The sequence below is a fragment of the Schistocerca serialis genome, chromosome 12 (assembly GCF_023864345.2).
Source record: "Schistocerca serialis cubense isolate TAMUIC-IGC-003099 chromosome 12, iqSchSeri2.2, whole genome shotgun sequence".
Lineage (NCBI taxonomy): Eukaryota > Metazoa > Arthropoda > Insecta > Orthoptera > Acrididae > Schistocerca > Schistocerca serialis.
The window spans coordinates 109,345,029-109,369,262 of NC_064649.1; the positions used below are offsets into that span (position 1 = coordinate 109,345,029).

The 24,234-nt window shown below is 38.2% G+C and overlaps 1 protein-coding gene across 7 annotated transcripts in view; it reads left to right on the forward strand.

Annotated features, from left to right (window-relative positions):
- The window catches only part of LOC126428302 (lysine-specific demethylase 4C-like), a 383,324-nt gene that overhangs the window by 222,926 nt on the left and 136,164 nt on the right, over positions 1-24,234 (forward strand). For all 7 annotated transcript variants that reach the window (XM_050090225.1, XM_050090224.1, XM_050090228.1 and 4 more), the window contains one exon: positions 13,666-13,839. In XM_050090225.1, coding sequence (XP_049946182.1) covers positions 13,666-13,839 — 174 coding nt within the window. The remainder of the gene's footprint in view (positions 1-13,665; positions 13,840-24,234) is intronic.

Here is a 24,234-nt window from a genome sequence, read left to right on the forward strand (position 1 = left end):
GAAAAGTTGTGTGATGAAGTTGGAAGGTGGCAGTAGTGTTACCCGAGTTTCAGAGAGTGACAGACAGATGGCAGAGTGATACTACAACACAGGAAGAAGCAGGAGCATCCGCACTGAGTTGTCCACCCTGCTAAAGTCATTCACCGCGATCGAGCAGTGATCTACAGTGCAGTTTCTGTGTAGTGAAGGTGTCAGACCGATTGAAATTCATCACAGAATTACAGTGATTCATGTTTGTCATTGCAGCGAGTGTATGAGTGCTGAAGGAAGTTCAAAAATGGTGTATTTCTCTAGAGGATGCCCTGAGACTCTGACGGGACCACTGTGTAGGGACGGGCGAGAATGGGAACAGGTGCATAACTTTGAATGAAGTAGCCACAAGTTTGGAGATTAGTATTGCTTTGGTGCAGAATATTGTTCACGGTGTACTGCACTTCAATAGGGCATCCACAAGACAGATGCCACGTCACTCGACTTCTGAATCTAAAGATGATCGCGTCGACCCCTCTGAAGAACTTTTATGTTGTTTCCACGTCAAAGATGATGCATTTCTGGGAAAAATTGTTATGGGCGATGAGACTCGGGTCCACTATCACTGACGAGAAATGGAAAGATCGAGCGTGGAATGGCGTCAGGGTTCATCGCCGAAACCAGAAAATTTCCATGAGCGACTGTCTGCCAGAAAAGTCAAGCTCATTCTCTTCTGAGATCCGAATGGAGTAATTCTGGAGCATTATGCAGATTGGGGAGTGACGGTAACCAGTACTTCTTACTCAGATGTGCAGAAAAATCAACTGTGCTCTTAAATCAGGAATAAACAACAAGGACTTCTGACTTCAGGAGTATTACTGCAGTGCGACAATGCCCAAGCGAGTTGAGACTATTTGGGAAATTAAATTTGAATATCTGGTAAATCATCGTTACTCACCACATCTCACTCCAAGTGACTGTCATCTGCTTGGTGCACTTAATGAAGTGATGGGAGGCAGGCATTTCAGAAGTGACAAAGAGGTGAAAACCATAGTGCATGACTGGCTACAAATACGACCAAAAGAATTCTTCTGTCATGGTATCTGTGCACTTCCAAAGCGGTGGAATACGTGCATTCAGTGTCAGGGATTTTACATTGAAAAATGATGTTCCAAAAACATTTTAACTCTGTGAAAGATGGCAAAATACTTGGCAGTGCAGTTAAACGGAATGGATGTTGTCTTGAAAGAAAGAGGGATATAAGATGAACATCAACAAAAGCAAAACAAGGGTAATGGAATGTGATAGAATTCGATCAGGTGACACCGAGGGAATTAGATTAGGAAATGAGACTATGAAAGAGGTAGATAAGTTTTGGTATTTGGCCATTAAAATAACGGGCAGTGACTGAAGTAGAGAGGATATATAATCAAGACTGGCAGAAGTAAGGAAATTGTTGTCTCTGAGAGAGAGAGAAATTTGTTAACACTGAATATAAATTTAAGTGTTGGAGGAAGTGTTTCCTGAAGATATTTGTACAGAATGTAGTCTTGTACAGAAATAAACATTGACAATTAGTTGTTAAGACAAGAAAGGAATAGATTTTGGAATGTGATGCTATAGAAGAATGCTGAAAATTCGATGTTGTTGTTGTTGTTGTCTTCAGTCCTGAGACTGGTTTGATGCAGCTCTCCATGCTACTCTATCCTGTGCAAGCTTCTTCATCTCCCAGTACCTACTGCAACCTACATCCTTCTGAATCTGCTTAGTGTATTCATCTGTTGGTCTCCCTCTACGATTTTTACCCTCCACGCTGCCCTCCAATGCTAAATTTGTGATCCCTTGATGCCTCAAAACATGTCCTACCAACCGATCCCTTCTTCTAGTCAAGTTGTGCCACAAACTTCTCTTCTCCCCAATCCTATTCAATACCTCCTCATCAGTTACGTGATCTACCCACCTTATCTTCAGCATTCTTCTGTAGCACCATATTTCGAAAGCTTCTATTCTCTTCTTGTCCAAACTAGTTATCGTCCATGTTTCACTTCCATACATGGCTACACTCCATACAAATACTTTCAGAAACGACTTCCTTATGCTTAAATCTATACTCGATGTTAACAAATTTCTCTTCTTCAGAAACGATTTCCTTGCCATTGCCAGTCTACATTTTGTATCCTCTCTACTTCGACCATCATCAGTTATTTTACTCCCTAAATAGCAAAACTTGTTTACTACTTTAAGTGTCTCATTTCCTAATCTAATTCCCTCAGCATCACCCAATTTAATTTAACTACATTCCATTATCCTGGTTTTGCTTTTGTTGATGTTCATCTTATATGCTCCTTTCAAGACACTGTCCATTCCGTTCAACTGCTCTTCCAAGTCCTTTGCTGTCTCTGACAGAATTACAATGTCATCGGCGAACCTCCAAGTTTTTACTTCTTTTCCATGAATTTTAATACCTACACCAAATTTTTCTTTTGTTTCCTTCACTGCTCGCTCAATATACAGATTGAATAACATCGGGGAGAGGCTACAACCCTGTCTCACTCCTTTCCCAACCACTGCTTCCCTTTCATGCCCCTCTACTCTTATAACTGCCATCTGGTTTCTGTACAAATTGTAAATAGCCTTTCGCTCTCTGTATTTTACCCCTGCCACTTTAAGAATTTGAAAGAGAGTATTCCAGTTAACATTGTCAAAAGCTTTCTCTAAGTCTACAAATGCTAGAAACGTAGGTTTGCCTTTTCTTAATCTAGCTTCTAAGATAAGTCGTAAGGTTAGTATTGCCTCACGTGTTCCAACATTTCTACGGAATCCAAACTGATCTTCCCCGAGGTCCGTTTCTACCAGTTATTCCATTCATCTGTAAAGAATTCGCGTTAGTATTTTGCAGCTGTGACTTATTAAACTGATAGTTCGGTGATTTTCACATCTGTCAACACCTGCTTTCTTTGGGATTGGAATTATTATATTCTTCTTGAAGTCTGAGGGTATTTCGCCTGTTTCATACATCTTGCTCACCAGATGGTAGAGTTTTGTCATGACTGGCTCTCCCAAGGCCATCAGTAGTTCTAATGGAATGTTGTCTACTCCCGGGGCCTTGTTTCGACTCAGGTCTTTCAGTGCTCTGTCAAACTCGTCACGCAGTATCTTATCTCCCATTTCGTCTTCATCTACATTCTCTTCCATTTTCATAATATTGTCCTCAAGTACATCGCCCTTGTATAAACCCTCTATATACTCCTTCCACCTTTCTGCCTTCTCTTCTTTGCTTAGAACTGGGTTGCCATCTGAGCTCTTGATATTCATACAAGTGGTTCTCTTCTCTCCAAAGGTCTCTTTAATTTTCCTGTAGGCAGTATCTATCCTACCCCTAGTGAGACAAGCCTCTACATCCTTACACTTGTCCTCTAGCCATCCCTGCTTAGCCATTTTACACTTCCTGTCGATCTCATTTTTGAGACGTTTGTATTCCTTTTTGCCTGCTTCATTTACTGCATTTTTATATTTTCTCCTTTCATCAATTAAATTCAATATTTCTTCTGTTACCCAAGGATTTCTATTAGCCTTCGTCTTTTTACCTACTTGATTGTCTGCTGCCTTCACTACTTCATCCCTCAGAGCTACCCATTCTTCTTCTACTGTATTTCTTTCCCCCATTCCTGTCAATTGTTCCCTTATGCTCTCCCTGAAACTCCCTACAACCTCTGGTTCTTTCAGTTTATCCAGGTCCCATCTCCTTAAATTCCCACCTTTTTGCAGTTTCTTCAGTTTCAATCTGCAGTTCATAACCAATAGATTGTGGTCAGAGTCCACATCTGCCCCTGGAAATGTCTTACAATTTAAAACCTGGTTCCTAAATCTCTGTCTTACCATTATATAATCTATCTGATACCTTTTAATATCTCCAGGATTCTTCCAGGTATACAACCTTCTTTTATGATTCTTGAACCAAGTGTTAGCTATGATTAAGTTATGCTCTGTGCAAAATTCTACAAGGCGGCTTCCTCTTTCATTCCTTCCCCCCAATCCATATTCACCTACTATGTTTCCTTCTCTCCCTTTTCCTACTGACGAATTCCAGTCACCCATGACTATTAAATTTTCGTCTCCCTTCACTACCTGAATAATTTCTTTTATCTCGTCATACATTTCATCTATTTCTTCATCATCTGCAGAGCTAGTTGGCATATAAACTTGTACTACTGTAGTAGGCATGGGCTTTGTGTCTATCTTGGCCACAATAATGCGTCCACTATGCTGTTTGTAGTAGCTAACCCGCACTCCTATTTTTTTATTCATTATTAAACCTACTCCTGCATTATTCGATGGGTAGACCGAATAACTGATGAAGAGGTACTAAACAGAATTGGGGAGAAAAATGGTGGCACAACTCCGCTAAGAGGAGTCTGTTGATAGGACACATTCTGTGGCATGGAAAAATCTTCAGTTTGGTCATGGAGGGAAGTGTGGGGTGGTAGGCCAAAGGACAAATACATTAAGCAGGTTCAGATGGGTGTAGGTTGTGGTAGTTGTGCAGAAATGAGGAGGCTTGCACAGGATAGACTAGCATGAAGACCACAAGAAAACAAGAAGAGTGGGACGGCGTTAGTGGAGGACCTTGCCGTGAGCGACAAATCAAAACGAATTAAATGCGCTGAAGTGTAATTAATGGGCCAGCTAGGATGATAGTAGTGAAAACTTTTTGGATATGCTGAGTCTATAATGGTGTTAGTAGTTAGCTTTAGGACAACAACTGGCATGTAAAAGAAGGCAGTACAGCAGTGGAAAGTGTAAGTGATGTCAAATAGCTGTTGGTTAAATAATTTTACAAGGAAAGAAAGACAGTCACTAATATTCTTTCTTTCTATCAAATAAAACATGTAGGGACGAAAACAATTATACTGATATGGAAATTGCATTATTAACTGTCAAAACTGTTATAGGAATAATAATAAGAATGATAATAATAATAATAAACACCAGGTATTACAGCAAGCATATTATTAAAGAACCCAATACCACAACAGATAAATGCAGACTTTGCAAACAACAAATAAAAACAGATCACATCACAAGCGGATGTACAATACTACCAAATACAGAATACCCCAGAAGACATGACAATGTAGCAAAAATAATACATCAGCAACTTGCCATACAACATAAACTAATAAAACAACACGTTCCCACATACAAGTATGCACCACAAAATGTACTGGAGAATGATGATTACAAGCTATACTGGAACAGAACCAATATAACAGGTAAAACAACACCACATAACAAACCTGACATCATATTCACCAATAAAAAGAAGAAATTAACACAACTAATCGAAATATCCATACCCAATACAACAAATATACAGAAGAAAACAGGAGAAAAAATTGAAAAATACATTCAACTGGCTGAGGAAGTCAAGGACATGTGGCATCAGGATAAAGTTGACGTTATACCAATCATACTATCAACTACAGGAGTCATACCACACAGTATCCACCAGTACATCAACGCAATACAGCTACATCCAAACGTATATATACAACTACAGAAATCTGTAATTATTGATCATGTTCAATTACCTGAAAGTTCCTAAATGCAATGTAACATATACCGTACAGCTAAAAGGAAGTCACACTTGATCAAGGTCCGCGTCACTTTCCATTTTTAACCATACATAATGTCTGAGAAAGGAAAGAAATAATAATAATAATAATAATAATGTTGCTAACAGATAGGCTAGACACATCTGTAAATATAAACCAAAGAGCAAAAGATAAATCAAGCAGTAGTCAGGATCCTCATATCAAAACTGGCAGTAAGGCATATGTCTCGAAGTGAATTGGTGAGGATTGTGGTGTTGTTCTATATGACCAGATGTGCAATGTATTTTATCTATCGGTTCACCATATTTTGCAGGATGATGGCATAATCTATATTATCCTGTGTCTTCCAAGTACAGAAAACAATAACAATAATTCAATGTGTTTATTGTGTTAGCAATTAGAGTGCATGTGACTGTCATTGAACTGTATTCATCATACAGTGGCAAATATTACGTTGTAATTTCTCCTTTCACAACTCTTCTCATTACACAGGTATAAAACACTATAGTACTTAAAGGCTATTAATTATTGCAATATATTTGATATATTACACAAGTGACGAGCATTTGGTGAGGCTGTTCCTTTCTAACTAGAGGTTTTCTTTGTAGGTAATATCTTTAATTTTTCAAGGTTTTGGTTTATCACATACTATTTTGCATTGTGAAGGCTAGTCATGTTACATGATGATGATCTAATAAACCAAAATCTGGTTTGTAATAAACCTACATTGATGAGCCGAAACGTTATGTCCATCACCCACTACAAGATAGAATCCCAACTGGTGTCATTGAAGTATTTAAGTGGAGCAGAGACATACAGAGGCTCATTCTAATCATGATATAGACTGCAAGTGGGAAAATTCACTGGTACAGGTGACTTTGAGAAAGACCAGGTCCCTTTGGTCTGGTGTCTGGGAATGTTCATCTCAAAAATAGTGAAGGTAGTCAGCTGTTTGCATGCTACTGTCATGAGCATCGATAGAAAGTGCCTAAAGAACAGTTGAACCACAAGTGAAATGCTGTTGGATGTCCATGCACTGTCACCGAATGGAGAGGTCAGAGGCTTGCCCACACTGCCGAATGTAGGGTTAAGTGTTCCCATAGTGACCTGATGACATCATAAATTACAACTGCAGTGAACACACCGGGGTGACAGTCATGTCCAGAAGAGCTCGAATCCCGCCAAATGCATGCCCAAAATGTGCACCATGCCATGGACACAAGGCAGTGGGGACAGTTTTAGGGTATGGGAAAAATTCACTGTGGCTTCCAGGGACCTGTGGCAGTAATTGAAGGAACCGTGAGGGCTGTGAACTATGTGAATATTATAGCGGGCCACATGCATCACACTCCAGCACAAATTTTCACTTGTCACCATTGAATTTATTTCTTTACCTTATTGTGGCTAATGTCGGAATTTCTGTTTTTGTCATATGTATACACTGATGGGGAAAAAAAATCACAGCATCAAGAAGGAGTTGAGTAACATAAACAAAAATTGGATAGACATGTTTCTACATCTGAAAGATGATGTCTTTTCAAATTTCATGCCACTGGCGCTAAAGTGCCACTATGAGAATGCAAATCAGGTTTGCTTTAAATACACTATGTAACAACCGTGAGTCTTAGTTACATTTGAAATTGGATGTTGTGACCTGAAGTTAGACAAGAATGGCTTTAAGGTGATACAGACGCCATTAACAACACCTCACTGAGGTCGTGTGATTGGGCTACAAGAAGCTTGATGTCCCTTCTCCAATATTGCAGAAAGACTTGGCAGGAATGAAGTCACTGTACATGACTGCTGGCAGCAGGATCACAAGAATGTATGGTTGCAAGAAGAACACGCTCCGGATGGCCACATGGTTATGTGCTCCCAAAATTTCATTACTCTACATTAAATATTTTTGGGTGTTGCAATTTTTTTTCCATCAGTGTAAATGGCTGCAGGATCAAAAACAAATGGTGTCTGTTCTTTCAGTCATATCCGCAAAAACAGACACCACACATGTAAATATATGCACCTCGAAGGCAATTATTGCTCATTCAGTACAGATGTGCCATCTGTCTGACCTCTTGCGGGAATCGGTGTGTGGCTGTGAGCAATGAGGGTAATGGACAGGGGTTGCTACATACATAATGTGCAACAAGTTTGGAATTTGTGTCAGTGTGAAGTGTACTCAGGTAGCCGAAGTTGTTATGGCAACCACTTGCATAAAACAAGAAGTTTGGGATCGACTCCCGGTCCGACAAATTTTCACTTATTGCCATTGAATTATTTCAATGCTTAATTGTGGCTGTGGTCAGAGTATCAATTAAATAGTGTGTATGTATGGCTTGGGACCACGAATGGTGGCTGTTCTTTCAGGCATCTCCACCCGCCATTCCATTTCATATCCCTATGAAGTGTTACACTGAGGTGTTTATATGAGCTGACCAGTTCCAACAGTGACTCATTGATATTGTAGTCATAGGGTACAACGTTTTTTCATTTTGTGAAGTGCACAATTTTACATTTCCGAACATTTAAAGCAAGTTGCCATCCTTTGCACCACTTAGAAATCTTATCCAGATCTGACTGAATAATTATGCAGCTTTTTTCAGAAAGTACTTCGTTTTAGATCACTGCATCATCTGCAAAAAGTCTGAGTTTGCTATTAATATTGTCTGGAAGGTCATGAACAGCGAGAGTTCCAACACACTTTCCTGGGGCACACCTGAAGTTACTTCTACATGTAACGATGATTCTCCATCCGAGATAACATGCTGCATCATCTGTGCCAAAAAGTCCTCAATCCAGTGACAAATTTCAATTGATACCCCCATATTTGACAATAAGCCTATGTGTGATGCTGAGTCAAATGCTTTTCAGAAATCAATAAATACTGCATCTACCTGCCTGCATTGATCCAAAACTTTCACTGTGTCGTAATAGAAAAGCGTGAGTTGGGTTTCACATGATTGATGTTTTCGGAATCCAAGCGGGCTGGCATTCTGTTCGAGATACATTATTATGTTTGAGGTCAGAATATGTTCTAAGTTAATATGTTCTAAGTTAAAAGAGGGGCTAATTCAGTTGCAAATTCAATATAGAAAGTGATAGGGATTCCACCTGGCCCCGGAGCTTTGTTCAATTTTAACAATTTCAGCTGTTTTGAGAAACAGCACTGATACTTATTTCGCTCATCTTTTCATTGGTATGATGATTAAATTGGGATGATTTTCATGGATTTCCCTTTGTAAAAGGAACATTTGAAAATTGAGTTAAGCATTTTACTTTTCCATTGCTAATTTCCTCGGGTTTTGTAAAATGGCATTTGACTACACGACATATACCGTATTTATTCGAATCTAAGCCGCACTTTTTTTCCGGTTTTTGTAATCGAAAAAACCACCTGCAGCTTAGAATAGTCCAAAGTAAGGGGAAGTTCTAAAAAATGTTGGTAGGTGTCACCACAACTTAGTTCTGCCGTCGAATATATGTAGCACTACACAGTCATGCTTTGCAGGGACAAAGATAAATACTGGCAGCAAGACCTCTGCGTCAGTAAATAAATTAAAAGAAAAGGTAGAAGAATGCAAACATTATGCCATGTATTCTTTTGTGTTGGCTGCTATCTCGTTTAAATCCTGTATGCCTCATAAACTGCAAAACTAGAGTGAGACAACAGCAAATGCGCTAGAATATACATATCATGTCATGTTTATATTCGTATTATTCTTATGCTGAATAGAAATGAAGCACGGCAACTGACTAGGTTTTTAAATCTAAGATGACTCTAATTTCTGTGCAGAATGTAATGTACTAAAGAAGTGTCTGCAAAGATTTTCAAACGGAGAAAAATTTTTGCTAAGCTCTCGTTCAGAACATCTATCATACGCAGTCTATTATTTGGTTCTTGTTGATCATTATTGAAAAAAGCAGCAATGTAAGTAACAACAAAAAGCAGTCTCTTGCCATTGTTTTGCTTGTGAGGCAATTCCTCTCTTTTTTTTATTGTAAGCTGCGGTAGCGCCCACAAAAGCAAGCCATGCCGCGAGCGGCGACAGGTCGTAAACACTCATTATCAGAATGTGACAAACAATGCATGACACAGTAAAATAATGCATTTTCAGCTTAGAGTGACGTAAACACCTATAACAAAGAGAATGGCACTTATCAGATCAAAGCAAAATAAACAATTGATTCAAACCAGACGAAGCACATGAAAAAGGAAGGGTACCAGTATAAACATGGATTGAGTGCCTGATACATAGCAATGGCTACCTGGTAAAGCTTAACGGCTAAGCTTACGACTTGAACCAAACTACTGTACTATACCTTCACCCTTCTTCTTCTTCTGTAGTGGTCAATCCAAGGATTGGTTTGCAACAGCTACAATGGCAGCTTGTCTCCATTCTGTGCGTCTTTCAGCTTTTCTCTTCATTTCTTTATAGGTGTTACATCCCACATCTTCCACGATTTGATCCATGTACCTCAGTTGTGGTCTTCCTCTTGGTCTGTTTCCCTCGACATATCCCTCTATGATTGTGTTCAGGAGTCCTTTATGTCTTAATAGATGGCCTGTAAATTGCACTCTTCTTTTAACAATGAAACTCCAGAAGCTTCTCTTCTCACCTGCTCTTTCCAGAACCACTTCGTTTGTGACCTTGTCGATCCATTTTATTTTGAGCATGCGTCTATAGCACCACATTTCAAAAGAATTTAGCTTGTGCTGTTCCTCTGTCCCGAGAGTCCATGTTTCACACCCATAGCATGCCACACTCCACACATGTGATTTCAAAAATCTTTTCCTGGTTTCAAGGCTGATGCTCTTAGATGTTAATATGTTTTTCTTCTTGTTAAAAGCAGCCTTTGCTTGAGCTATTCTACTTCTCACTTCTGCCTTGCTCCTTCCATCCCTGGTAATATTACTGCCCAGATAAGTAAATTTATCAACTTGTTCAAGCAGTTCATTGCCTACATGAACTTGGACTTTCACTTGATCTTCTTTGTCGCATGCCATTGCTTTTGTTTTTGCTTTATTAATTCTCATATTATATTCTTCACCCATAACTTTATCCATTCTATTCAGTAGGACTACAAGACCTTCTTCACTTTCAGCCAGGACAGATATATCATCGGCATATCTTATCATATCTATTCGTTGGCCATGAATTACTACACCTGTCTGTGAATTTTCCCTTACTTTTTTCAGCGCCTCTTCAATGTATACATTAAAGATAACAGGGGCTAGTGCGCAACCTTGCCGGACACCTTTCCGTATCTGCACCTCTTCTTGTTTTGTCCGTCCACGGATAACTGCTGTCTCGTTTTTGTACAGGTTCCATATCATTTTTCTATCTTTACGGTCTATTCCTACTTTTTTGAGTACCTCAAACATCTTATCCCATTTAACATTATCAAAGGCTTTCTCTACATCTACGAAAGCTATGTATGTTTTCAGGTTCTTATCTAGTCGTTTCTCTATTATTAGTTTTAGAGCAAATATTGCTTCTCTGGTTCCTCTATCTTTCCGGAATCCAAACTGGTCTTCGGAGTGTGTAGCTTCGACTTTTTGTTCTATGCGTTTTAGGATAATTGAGGTTAATATTTTAGAGGCGTGAGTAACTAGGCTGAGTGTCCTATAATTTTCACATCTTTTAGCATTTGCCTTCTTTGGAATGGGGACCATAATGTTTTTCTCAAAGTCTGTAGGAATTTTACCCTGCTCGTACATGTTGAAAACAAGATTATACAACTCCTGATTCAGTTTTGCTCCTCCAGATTTCAGAAGTTCGGCTGGATTTTGTCGTTACCAGGCATTTGTTGTTTTTCAATTTTTTCAGAGCTAGTTCAAACTCTACCTTTAATATAGGTTCACTTATGTTGTGTGCATCTACTTCTGTTTCTTCTTCCATGATGTTTTCAGACAGGTCTGGTCCGCTGTACAGTTTTCTTATATATTGTTTCCATCTTCTTGCAACTTCATCATCATCATCCAACATATTGCCATTTTCATCCATCACAGCCCTACATTTGTTTCTTCTGTCTCCAAAGCAATGTCTCGCACATTTATAGGCCTTGTCAATATTTCCCTTGCTCATGTTGTCCTCACCTGAAATGCAGAGATCATCAAGGTATTTTTCTCTTGCTTGTTTTGCCTCTCTGTTGATTCTGTTTTTCAGACTCTTGTATTTCTCTTGGTCTTCCTTCTTCACAGAATTTTTTATTTCCTTCTTTCTTCCATCATATTTAGTAGGTCATTAGTGATCCATTCCTTCCTTTTCTCTGTCCTTTCTTTTCCTATTACTTCTTCTGCTGCTTCTAAAATACCAGTTTTTATTTTTTCCCAGCTGCTTTGGATGTCATTGCAGCCCTGTGTATTTGTTTTCTTGTCTGTTTCTAGTTGATAGTGCTTCAGTGTATTTTCGTTTTTCAGGTTTGTCAAATCCCATTTACATGTACTTCTTCTTTTAATGTTCTTGAATTTTAGTTCAGTCGTCATCATAACAAGTATGTGGTCACTTTCCACACCACAGCCTGGATATGATCTGCTGTCCTTAACTTGGTTTTTAAATCTTTGCTTCACTAATATGAAGTCAATTTGGTATCTGTTAATGTCACCAGGCATTTTCCAAGTATATCTTCTTCTTGGATGATGATTAAAGAAGGTATTTGTAATGCAAAGTTTATTTCTTTGGCAGAATTCTACAAGTTTATCCCCCCTTTCATTTCTTAATCCTAATCCAAAATTCCCTGCCACATCCTCTTCTTTACCTTCCCCAACAATGGCATTCATATCTCCCATGATGACAAGGTTTTCAGCTCCTTTAATTCTGCCAATTACTTCTTTAAGGTGGTCATACATCATGTCGATTTCATCATCCTCGTGCCTCGTAGTTGGCATGTATACTTGGATTATGATTGTGTCTCTTGGTTTAGTTTCCAATCGGACATAAATTATCCTCTCACTATGTTGAACAAATCCTTTTACTCTTAACCCCATCTCTTTATTGAGGATAATTCCCACTCCTGCAATCCCGGGACTGTCTTGTGCTGTTCCAGTGTGTATGATTCTGTAATCCCCTGACCAAAAGTCGCCAGCGTTTGGCCATCTCATTTCTGAGACTCCCAGTACATCAATATCCATTCGTTTCATTTCCATTTTCAAGTTTTCCAGTTTACCACATTTAAGAAGTGAGTTGGCATTCCATGTTGCTATCCTTCTTATATTAATGCTTTTGGATTTTGGTATCTCTTTAGTTGTGCCCACCCGGAGATCCGAATGGGGGACTATTTTACCTCCGGAGAATTTAACTAAAGAGCTTTCCATCATAAGCTGTTATTACTTGGGATACCCGCCCGGGTCTTTAATGGAGTGGTTTCCCGTTGCCTTCTCCATTCTGTGCCATTGACCACCTTATGGCTCCTCCGCCTTTAGGAGCAGTTTCCCACCCCAAGGGCAAGAGAGTGCCCTTCCTTCTAGCCGCTCATCCGCCCTCCTACAAGGCCGTTGGCACTTGATAGAAGGTAGTTTCCTTATCCCGGGAGATATTCGGCTCAGTAGAAGTATAGGTTGGAAATGGAAGACCCCTAGCCCTCGAAACCTAATAGCGTCAGGGTCGGAAAAGAACAAGAGTTGGCCGAGGATGGCCAAATAGGATAGATAAAAGTGACGAGCCTGGCATAAGTAAGTGGAAGCAATGCCAGTACTCAGCTCGGGACCCCGTGGTCGCCAGCCACGTACTCACTAGGTGTGAGTCCCTTCACCCATTCGACCTAAATTGTTTCTCATGTTACAATGGACCAACTTTGTTTCGATTTGGACGTGCGGTCTAAGACTTTTCTCTCCCCTTGAATTTCGAGTCTCAAATTTCAGGTGCGGCTTAGATTCGGTAAATTGTTTTTCCTCGATTTCGAGTCTCATTTTTCAGGTGCGGCTTAGATTCGAGTGCGGCTTAGATTCAAGTAAATATGGTAAGTGATAATGTGGTAAACTTGAAGACATTTGCAAAAAAAAAAAAAACTAGGGCCGGGGGTAAAGAAACATAAACTACCTCGTTACAGCCTCCGTGACCTGGCCTCCGACTGTCCACAGGACTGCAAGTACTGCGGAGTGCGTGCGGGGGCGTGCGTGCGCTGCTGCCACGAGGGCTGCAGCGCCGCGTTCCACGCCACCTGCGGCCTGCTGGCGGGCGCCCGCTTCGGGCTGCGCGTGCCGCCAGACTGCCGCAGCGTGCTGGAGGCGCGCTGCCGGAGGCACGCCCGCAAGGTACTCGAGCTGCCGCACAGGCGCGCCTCCCGCGAGGGCTCCTCCTGAGTCCGGCCGCCGCGGACCCGCTCCCCGGGAATGCGACCGCGTCTGGGCGGTGGTGCTTGTCCGATACTCTGACGCTCCTTTACAATTTGCCCACTCGCCGACTGGCGTCGTGCGAGACTTTTTTCTCCCATTATGTTGTAGCTTTCACAGAGTCCATTACGTAGAAACTAATTGCGCACTGACTGCTCTACTACCAGTTTTATGAGATAATTTTTTTTGAGTAAGTACTGTTTTTATATTAAGTGAACAAAAGCATATCAAAAGCTATTATATTATCACACAATATTCTGTACCTTAATCTACTTTCCTGCATAATTTTCACCAATATTAAGGCACTTTTTGTAACGAACAGTTCATTTCCCAATTCCATTTCGATAAAAAATCGCCCAATCAGTTTGCCAATCACTGTCGAATGGCAATTATGACATTATTGTCATCACTAGGCATTCTGTTAAAATTTCTAAATCTGTTGTACGCATAGACAGTGCAAACTACTGAGAGTACTCCACATTGTATCATTTATTAATGTTTCTTTCCCTCCATTTCACTTATTGAATGCGGGAAAAATGATTGCTTAAATGCCTTTGCATACTGTATAATTAGTGTAATCCTGTCATCCTACAGGATGTGGAGGTGGCAGTATGTTCCTAGAGTCTTTATTTTCCACTGTTTCGTGAAATTTCACAAATAACTCATCTCTAAACTGCATGAAAAACACTAGGTAAGGACAAAATCATCAGGTAGCCATTTTCTTGAATTTTTGTGTTAACTTTCTGTGTTGAATCAGATATGGCAGCTGCCTTTTGCCCATTTCACTGTGCACTGTGAACATTAGTATGCTGTGTCACTGTAAACCATTTTCTTACCCTTTTATCTATTTCTCCAGAAACTTCCGTAATTTGTTGAAAAATTTCTACTTTCACATTTTTTGTACACAGGAAGCACATCACTTCACTTATTTCACTATCATTAGGGTGTTTAATTAATTGAATCATTTTAATTAAGCACAAACTTACACAAACAGAGAAGATAGATTCTATTACAGCGTCTGTGTGTAGCCACCCTTCTGCCGATCACGGACTGTGTCACTGCAATAGCAGTATTTAAGAATGGTACTTACTCAAAAAAATGAAACCATGGCTTGTGCATTTGTCATACATTCGAGGGAATTTTTATGCTTTTATGTTTGGCATCTGGAAGAGGAGAAAATATGAAGTGGTATATTTTCCTCGGTTGGTAATGTTACAATGTTGCATCAATACCAAAGACTTTCTAGACATATGAAGCTAATACATACCCCAGTATAAGTTAGTCCCTGACAAGTTAGCAAACGACCCACATTTTGTATAATGTAGTGAATTTGTGGATGCAGCTCACTGCTTGAAGATACCCATATTATTAACAATAAGGGAGACCTTGTAATATGAAGTGACAGTCAGTGTTTTTTATTACGTTTGCACTCAACATCACGTACAGCGACCGTCCTACCCTTCACAGCCTCGAGGCGTCAGTGCAGTGTGTGTTAACTCTATCTGAAACCGTGCTTTGAGAGCGACGGGCACAATTTGCAGACTGTTATGTGAAACAGTAGTGCTATGGGCTTGGTAGTGGCTGAGATGTGGCTGCAAGTATGAGCATGACACTCTAGATACTGGCTGTATCATGTAGTACTCTGTATTCTATGTCTTTTTTTGGTTTTGAGGTTTACCAGTTGCTTTTCTTGTTGGAGCCCCACACTACATTCCATTACAGGTACTATATTTTGTTTTTTTTCTGTTCTGTCACCTCACTTGTACAGTAGCCCCTACAAGTAGCTCATAAGTGATGGTCAGTTTTTTAACAGAATGTGTATTTTTTGGATTGTTCATTTTCTTTTGAGCATTACTTGACCTACTGTGTCCAGGTTTTGTGTAGATTTGACACTGAACAGCTGCATTCTAGTGAGGCATTACTAAAAATTTCATCGGAAGTTATTATTTCTGTGAAGACACATCATTCTTTTTCTCTTATCAGGTGATATTACATAAGAGGTGTATTTTTATATTGTGTTAGTGCCTAAAATTGACAGAAATTAAATGTTTCTGTGTGAAAGTGAAACTGAAACTCACAGAGAGGGTGGTACATGTAGAGTGGTGCTACCCAGTACTACATTTAGTTAGTCCATATGCTACCAATTTTTAAGAAGTAGAAAGCTGATATTTTGGATATGGTACAATACTTTCAAGGACAGATCTTAAGATTTATGTAAAGCATTCAATTGGTGCCAGTAACCAAAGTGCAGCATTTCTTTAGATCCATCATTTGAAACAGTACACACTGATATTCATGTTAACACACTGTCTCTTATAATGTATTGTGTGTGTTAGTATATTCATACATGCATGCATGTTTGGATGGTCATAAATGGTAGTGTTTTTCAGTTGAGGGGGGGGGGGGTCTTTGAACTTACTGTCTTATTTGTGGTATACAGTTGGTATCCCTGTTCAGCATGGCAATGAGAAATTGGGTTGTTACCAAAAGTTGACAGTGATGAAATGAGAGTTGCGTATATGAGTGGAATTCTAGTAATAATTTTCTCCATTTTCATAGATGTACATTTCAGAGCTGTTTATCGTTAATCAGTATGAAGAAGAAGTCCATGCTAGAAAACACAGGAACCATACATAATTTATTAGTGTAATTTTCAAGATTTGTGTGATACATATAAAGAGTTTTTATCAGAATAAGAAATATCACTTGATAATACATGTAAATAAGCGGATTCATAACAAGTCACTGCCTGACATCTTGGCCATAAATGTAGTATCTTATTGTACAAATACAATACACATTTAAGTAATTTGTATTAAGATTCAGTACTTGAAATGAACGTTTTCTTTCTTTTCTATCCCATGTCCATTTTTTAGAGTTATTTGTAAATTTGTTAACTTCATGTCCATTATAATCAGTGACAGAAGGATTCTGTGCTGCATTTTTAAGTAATGTGCTATTTCATTTTCATTTATGTCTTCCTCCATATCATTGCACTTAGAATATACTGATTCTTTTAATATTAGATACTATTTTAATAAATACCAAACTTAGAAATATGCAAAAACCTATGTGGATATTGATCTCAGAGAAAGTCTTTATATTTTGCAGAATAATTGTTGGAGAGTTTGTGTTATATTTGAAAGTTCTTGGTTCAGGTAATTTAGTGTGTTTGTAACAGGGGATGATGTCTGGTGTAACTGAGTAGTTGTGATTCTTACCTAGCGGAATGGCCATTAAAAGTAGAGCTAATTAAAGAGAACAAAATAAAGTCAATATTTTGTATTGTATATAATATGTAGTGATTGACTATCTCAGAATAGATTATATTTGTAAGGGATGAGACATGTTCATAAATTAAATATTCCAGCTGTGAAAAAATGAGTGTGAATGTGATAACTTTATCATTATTTTAGCCACAATGATGTCAATTGTGACGTGTGGTGGTAGATTAAATCAATTGAAAAAAATACAACAACCGACTGGTTGCTCTTTTTCTCCAGTTGTATACCATGTTTTTGTTTGCATTATATTTTATTTGACATTTCTTTGCAAATATTAGTCTGTTATTACAATTGCAAGCACACCAGGAACTTGTAATTATTAAATGATGCTGTGCGTGATGATACTTTGTAAAGTACTCTCTCGGTTTCTGTAAGTTTATTTTTGCTTTGTGACATTTCACTTTGTGACATTTCTGTCTTATAAAGTTTTTTCATTTGTTTTGCCATCTCAGTTTCATATTTATTTTTATTGTTGACTAGTTTTGACCGAAATTGATCATCTTCTGATCTGCATAGCTGCATAAACAACTTGTCATACCTGTATGAAATTACATATTAAAATACTGTGGATTACAGCTTCAGACCGCAGTATTGTGATGTATAGTCCCATATATACATGACGAATTGCTCATGCAACTACGTAGACCTGAAGATGATTGAAGTTGATTGAAACTACTTATACCATGTAAATAAATGTGCAGTTGATATGACAAAATAAATGATAAATTTTAAATATCAACACAGTAGTACAATCTGTTGCAACGAATATTGGTAATAGTGAATTTTTATCCTCACTGTGATGTCAACTCTCAAAGTGCAGTAGCTTAAGGTTGTGTGCCAGATACATCTAGAAATACTTACAAAATGCGAAAGAAGTGGCCAGAAGAGCAAGTGACATAGATATTCCTCCCAGCTATTCTGTACGCTTCCCCCAACAATGGAGTTCCTCATCAAAATGTTATAAGTTAAAATTTTCAGGCAAACAGTATATCTGATTTTGCTCCCACCCACTGGCCTTTATGAAATAACAGTACTGTAATAAACACGAATATTCCTCTGCTATGCACGAGTGATCAGTGTGGGTGGTGCGTGCACGAATGGAGTACAGTGTTGAGTTCACAGAAATCGATTTCATAGTATGTGTCTGACTAGAGACTGGGACAGTGGCTGTGCATTTGTGGGCTGAGAACAAAGTTTCTCATTAGCAGAAGTTACTGGAAGAAATGGAAGTGTGAGAGGAGAAGCCAAAGACTGAAGTGCTGCAACTCTCCATATGAGATTGTCTGAATAACCACTGAAATGTACATCTATTTGAATCTGCTCGCTGCCATCAAGAACTGCTCTCCCTTAACACTTCCCTCCATCACTAAATTATCAATTCCTTGATGCCTCTAATTTTCAGCATTCTTCGTAGCACCACGTTTCAAAAGAGTCTATTTTCTTCCTGCCTGAAATGTTTGCAGTCCACATTTCAGTTCCTCCAGATAAATACTGTGAGAAAAGCATACATAACACTTAAATTTATATTCAGATTAAATAAATTTCTCTTTTTCAGGAATGGTTTCTTGGTGTTGTTAATCTAAATTTTATATCGTCTCTACTTCAGTCGTTGTCAGTTATTTTGCTGCCAAAATAATAAAACTCGTCTACCACTTTTAATGTCTCATATTCTCACCATGACCTGATTTAACTCGACTACATTCCATTATCCTCATTTACATTATAACCTCTTTTCTAGACACTGTCCACACTATTCAACTGTGCTTACGAGTTCTTTGCTATTTCTGACAGAACTTTGGCAAATCTCAAAAGTGTTTATTTTTCTCCATGAACGTAAATTCCCTCTGCAAGTTTCTTCTCGGTTTCCTGTAAGCTTGCTGAATGGACTGTTTGAATGATGTCATGGGCAGGTTACACCTCTGTTTCACTCCCTTTTATGTCCTTCATCTCTTGTAACAGCAGTCTGTTTTGTGTACAAGTTGTAGATGATTTTCTTTTTGGCCCTTGTTTAATCTTGCTTCCTAAATTGGAGAATTTCTTTGCTTTGTCTGCTACTACGCCAGCCTCAATTTTAATGATTTTCAATTTCTACTCTGTAGCTGTGAAAACAAATTTGTTTTGAGCAGGGCTGAAATAACATAAATTTAAAAACAAATGTCAGACTTTAGTAGGATAAAGGGACATATAAGAATCAGAAAAAGAAATGTGTATATGAACTCTATATTATTACTTTTTCCTTCTGCTAGTGTAGGCGTTTTTTTTAAAATGATAGAAGGTAGAAATTCAACATTTTCAAATTAATGGGCCTTTTGATATTACTCCAAATTAATCCTAATTTAGTTGCTGGTAAGTAGTTTTTTTATGTTCTTTTAGAATAATTGTTAATATTAATCTGAAATGACGATATTGTTACTGCTGTGTATCACATAATGGTTAATACAGTGTTGTGAATTTTTTTTACATGTAGATATTATTCATATGCAACTCAAGAAGTAGTTGGAACTAAAGCTGAAACTGCAAACTGTATATCACTAGATGAACAGGTTGTACTTAAAAACTTATCAAGACAGTAACATTTAAATAGCTACACAACTAAGAGCTATTGCCAAAATTAAAGAGTAGACCAAAGAAGCATGTGTGCTTGGCTTCAGTTTCTCCTTTTTGTGTGATTTAATGAGCATTTTGATTTCATTGATAGTGAGAAACAGGAGCTTCTCTCTCAGTTGTGAACATTGATTTTTATTTGCAAAAGTATTTTTGTCACTGATTACAATTTGTGGGGCTAATTTCATCATGTATGACATCCTGTTAATTAATAGCTTCTTTTATTTTGGTCCATTGCGCTAAATAATGTTATAGCAAATGCTTGTTTTTTGCCAAACAATAAGCAAAATATGTACACCTACTGTATTTCAGTTACCTCTTACGATATTTAAATATAATCATTAAAAGCCAAGTAAAGAGTGAGCGACACCCAGTAGTCAAACCATATCTACTCACATTCCTTTAATTTTGTAGAACAATAATGAAGTGATACTTAAAAATATCAGTTGGAAATGCAGCAGGACATTTATTTTCAGAGTTAAAAAGAAAGTAACTTACTTTTGTCCGTTTGTACTCATTCAAGATTCAGTGTTTCCTTCTTCATGTATCAGCAAGTGAGGTGGTACAGTGCTTGACATGGGGTTGTACTTTGGAGCAGTAGGGTAGAAAATCCCATCCAGCCACATATGTTATGCACCATTTCCAAAAATGATTTAAATCAAATGACATAATGGATTCTCAGAAAGGGTATAGCCAATTCCTTTCTGTAATTCTTTGGTTTAGTTAGTGGCCTGTTTTTATCATTCTTGTTTTCTTATAGATTTATTTTATGTTTCCTCAATACTGACCTCCCCTTATTAGGAAGACAATCTTTTTTACTAGTAGATTTTTTTTTAATATAGTACAGCAGTATCCCAATTTGTAAGTTATATCTGTTTTAATTTCTACAGACTTGACACTCTCAATTAGATATTCTCACTGCAGAACATGTATGACCTATGAATTAGAAGAAAGAGAAAAGAACTGGTCCTTTCATTGTATTAAATACTTAACATAAAATGTTGTGAGCATATACACAGAGCAACATGTGAGGTTATAATACTTAACCCTTTTGCCACTACGAATGTGCCTTTTGCATACTGTGCTGAGGTGGCACTTGTCGCGATTGTACTGCTCAGCAAATGCTGGTGCGTGTGCTGAAAGATGGCTTGCCAGCCGATGTGAAATACTTATCGTCGATTTTTTGAAAAATAATAGGTGACAAATTTGATGTTTGAACATCTTACAGTGTGATATCTTCACTCTATAAAGAACTTAATTTCTTTTCTTTATCTGTCATACCTAGTGTGCTGGATCAAATTAAGTTAAACACATTGTGAAATTTTAGAGAGTTCACAGAGGTAGAAACGCATTCTGTAAATTTTGCATACAGTTGATTTTAGCTCGCACATTGCAGTTACTGAAATGTAGATAAGATATTGAAATTTTATTTAAAATTGAGACTACAATGGTATTTCATTTGTTTCTTGAGTTAATGCATTTTGTATCTGAAGGATGGTCGAGTGCCACATACCCTGTACTGACGTGCGGACTTGCTGACTGCTGTGAAATACTGGTCGCCCATTCTTATGAAAACTATTAGGTGAAAAAAATTCACTAGTGCACATTTTGCAGTTTGATATCTTTGCTTGTTAAAGGACCAAATTTCGTTTCGTTATATGCCACAGTTACTATGCTACATCAAATTTAGAAAAACTGTGCAAAATTTAAAAATTTTGCAGAGGTAAAAACATATTGCATAAACTTTGCATGTGGTTGACTTTAGCTCATACATTTCAGTCAATGAAATATAGATAAGGTGTTGAAATTTTGTGTAAAATTGAGAGCGGAAGGACAGCTCATTTTATTTTCAAGTTATTGTGTCTTACGTCCGAAGAACAGTCATGTGCGACACACACATTCACATCCTTGCGCATCACATATCATGTGTTCATAATCACGGACATATCTTATTGACGATTCAAGAGATGAGGTCTTTTTGCAAACGATCGTATGCAATGAGCCACGTACGTCGTACAAGAAATACTCGAAACTTTTATTTGCTGAGATATGGGAGTAACTCAGCCACAGCAGTAAGAGGTCAGTGGCTCACACATTCGGACACCCGTAGCACTGTAGGAAAATCCGAGCAGCATGTGTATACATGTCCACAAGACCTGAGGAACCAGGTAACAGGATATGTATAAACACCCGTAGCAACATAATGGTTTGTACCTACAAGGGAACCTCACAGACTGATGCTCTTCTATTTTCTTCACACTTAAACATTAGTACCCGGACATCAGCTTCCCGAAGCAGTATTTCTCAAAAAAACTTGCAAATCATTGCCGAAGATTTCTGAGTGCTGCTAAATACCAAAAATTTCTAATTTTTAGATTGTCTCCATAGCCGAACGGTTAATGTCGATTCCTTAAGTGCAGAAGGCTCCGGGTTCAGTTCCCGGTACCTCCTCAGATATTTTAGGTAGGGAAGTCTGGAATGGATCCACTGAGCCTTGTGAGGACAGATGAGGAGTTCCACCACTGGGATTCACCTACTGGCTGTAACAGCGGGAGGGATTGGCAACATGTTGGTCACACATCGTTCCTCGTACTGCAGCAGTCTGACAGTCGGATCGGGCCTAAGGCCTAATTCATAGAGCGGTGTTTTGTTTTTACATTTACATTTGTAGTTTATTTATGAATTTGTTGGTAACTGAGCACATAGTGTAATACGGTTTTAATCTTAAAGTTGCCAGATTGAATCTCGCCAGTGGTAATTTTTTACTTTGGTTTGTTTCATGTTTATTAAAAAATGGAAATGCTATTTAACAAATCTTGAATTGTGTTTTTTAATAAAAGAAATGTGTTTTTACTTTTAATTACTGGTCAATCAAAAATAAATTAAAAATTGTACATGTCACTAAAATTTTAGAAATAAAACAGTATTTGATTTTCTGTTCCATGTTTCAAATGTTTGTACCAGACTTTAATTTATTGCAAATACTTTCATTTTTGTGCTAATAATAACTAAATCTAAAACATGTTGTTTTTATTAAATAAATAATAATTTGATATTTGTTGACTAACATTTCCACTTGTTAGTATATATGGAATTAAAAATGAAGTAAATGTAAATTTTTTACAACTAGTGAGATCTGAGCTGGCAGCTTCACATTTAGATTCCCATTACTCTATATGCTCAGCTACTTAGAAATTCCTCAATATTCTGCGAATGTTTTATGCTTAAGAGTACTCAGGAATCTTTTATGATGGTTTTTCCAGTTTTATGGGGGAATTAGGACACACTGCTTTAGGAAATTGATGTCTGGCCACTGCCCTCCAAATCCTGTAAGGATAAAGGAAATCAGAGTGTGTGTCTCCATAATGTCCCCTCATTAGTGCAGAACAGGAGGTAAATGTGGCCACACACCCATGACAAATCAAAATAGTATCAGACAAATTCTTTTTGTGTTGTTAGCTGAGTAACAGCTTTGTCCAGAAGTAATCTTCCATCATGTTTCATGCCAATCATATCTGCCTGAAGATGACAAGTTAGAAACTTATGTAATGATTATTTTGACACTTGCTGAAAATTGAGAAGTGAAACTCGTCAAGAGAGCCTGCATTTATCGTCATCGTCATCATCATGTTCTTCTTCTTCTTCATCTTGTACAGTTTGCAGCCCTTGGCTGGGTCTGTTCACAATATAAGCCTCTCCATTTTTCCCCACCTTCCCAGCATGTATCTTTTTTCATTCTGTCTCTGTCTTTTCGTTTCTTGTTCATTTCTTCACTCCAATGATATTCCTGTAAGTCTCTCGCCTCCTATTGCAATTTCATGAGCCTATATTGATATCATGGCAACTCTTATTCTTGTAAAATGTCAGTTTCTTGCCTCTTATGTGGCCTCTTCGTTTGTTATTTCACTCACCATCTCATTCCTTATTCCATCATTTTCATCAGTTCTTCTTCATCTCGTGGCATTACTACACTGTGTGCCTCTTAACCTCTTCGACATTTCCTCCATTCTGCTCTCTCCCCCAGGGCAGTTCTCTGACACTGTGAGGTTTTACATCTTCTTCCACACCATATATCCACCACTTTTGTGGTCTTCCTCTCTGTATTCTTCCAGTTGGCCTTCATTTGAAGACAATTTCAGTTCTTCATCAAGTATCCATCCTGAGGTCATGTCAAGCCAGGCTATTCCCTTACCTTTCACTATTCTTCCGATGTCAGGTCCTCGTGTGAAGCAATCCAGCTCAGTGTTCATTCTAGCTCTCCAGAAACTATTGCTTTCCTGAGCTGCCCCGTAAATCTTGTGCAGACCCCTGCGTTCAAATATCATGAGCTGTTGATCGTCAATACTCATTAGTGTCCATATTGCACATTTGTAGGTGACAACTGGCGTGACCGTGACCTTATAAATTTGCAGTTTCAGCTGTCTATTTA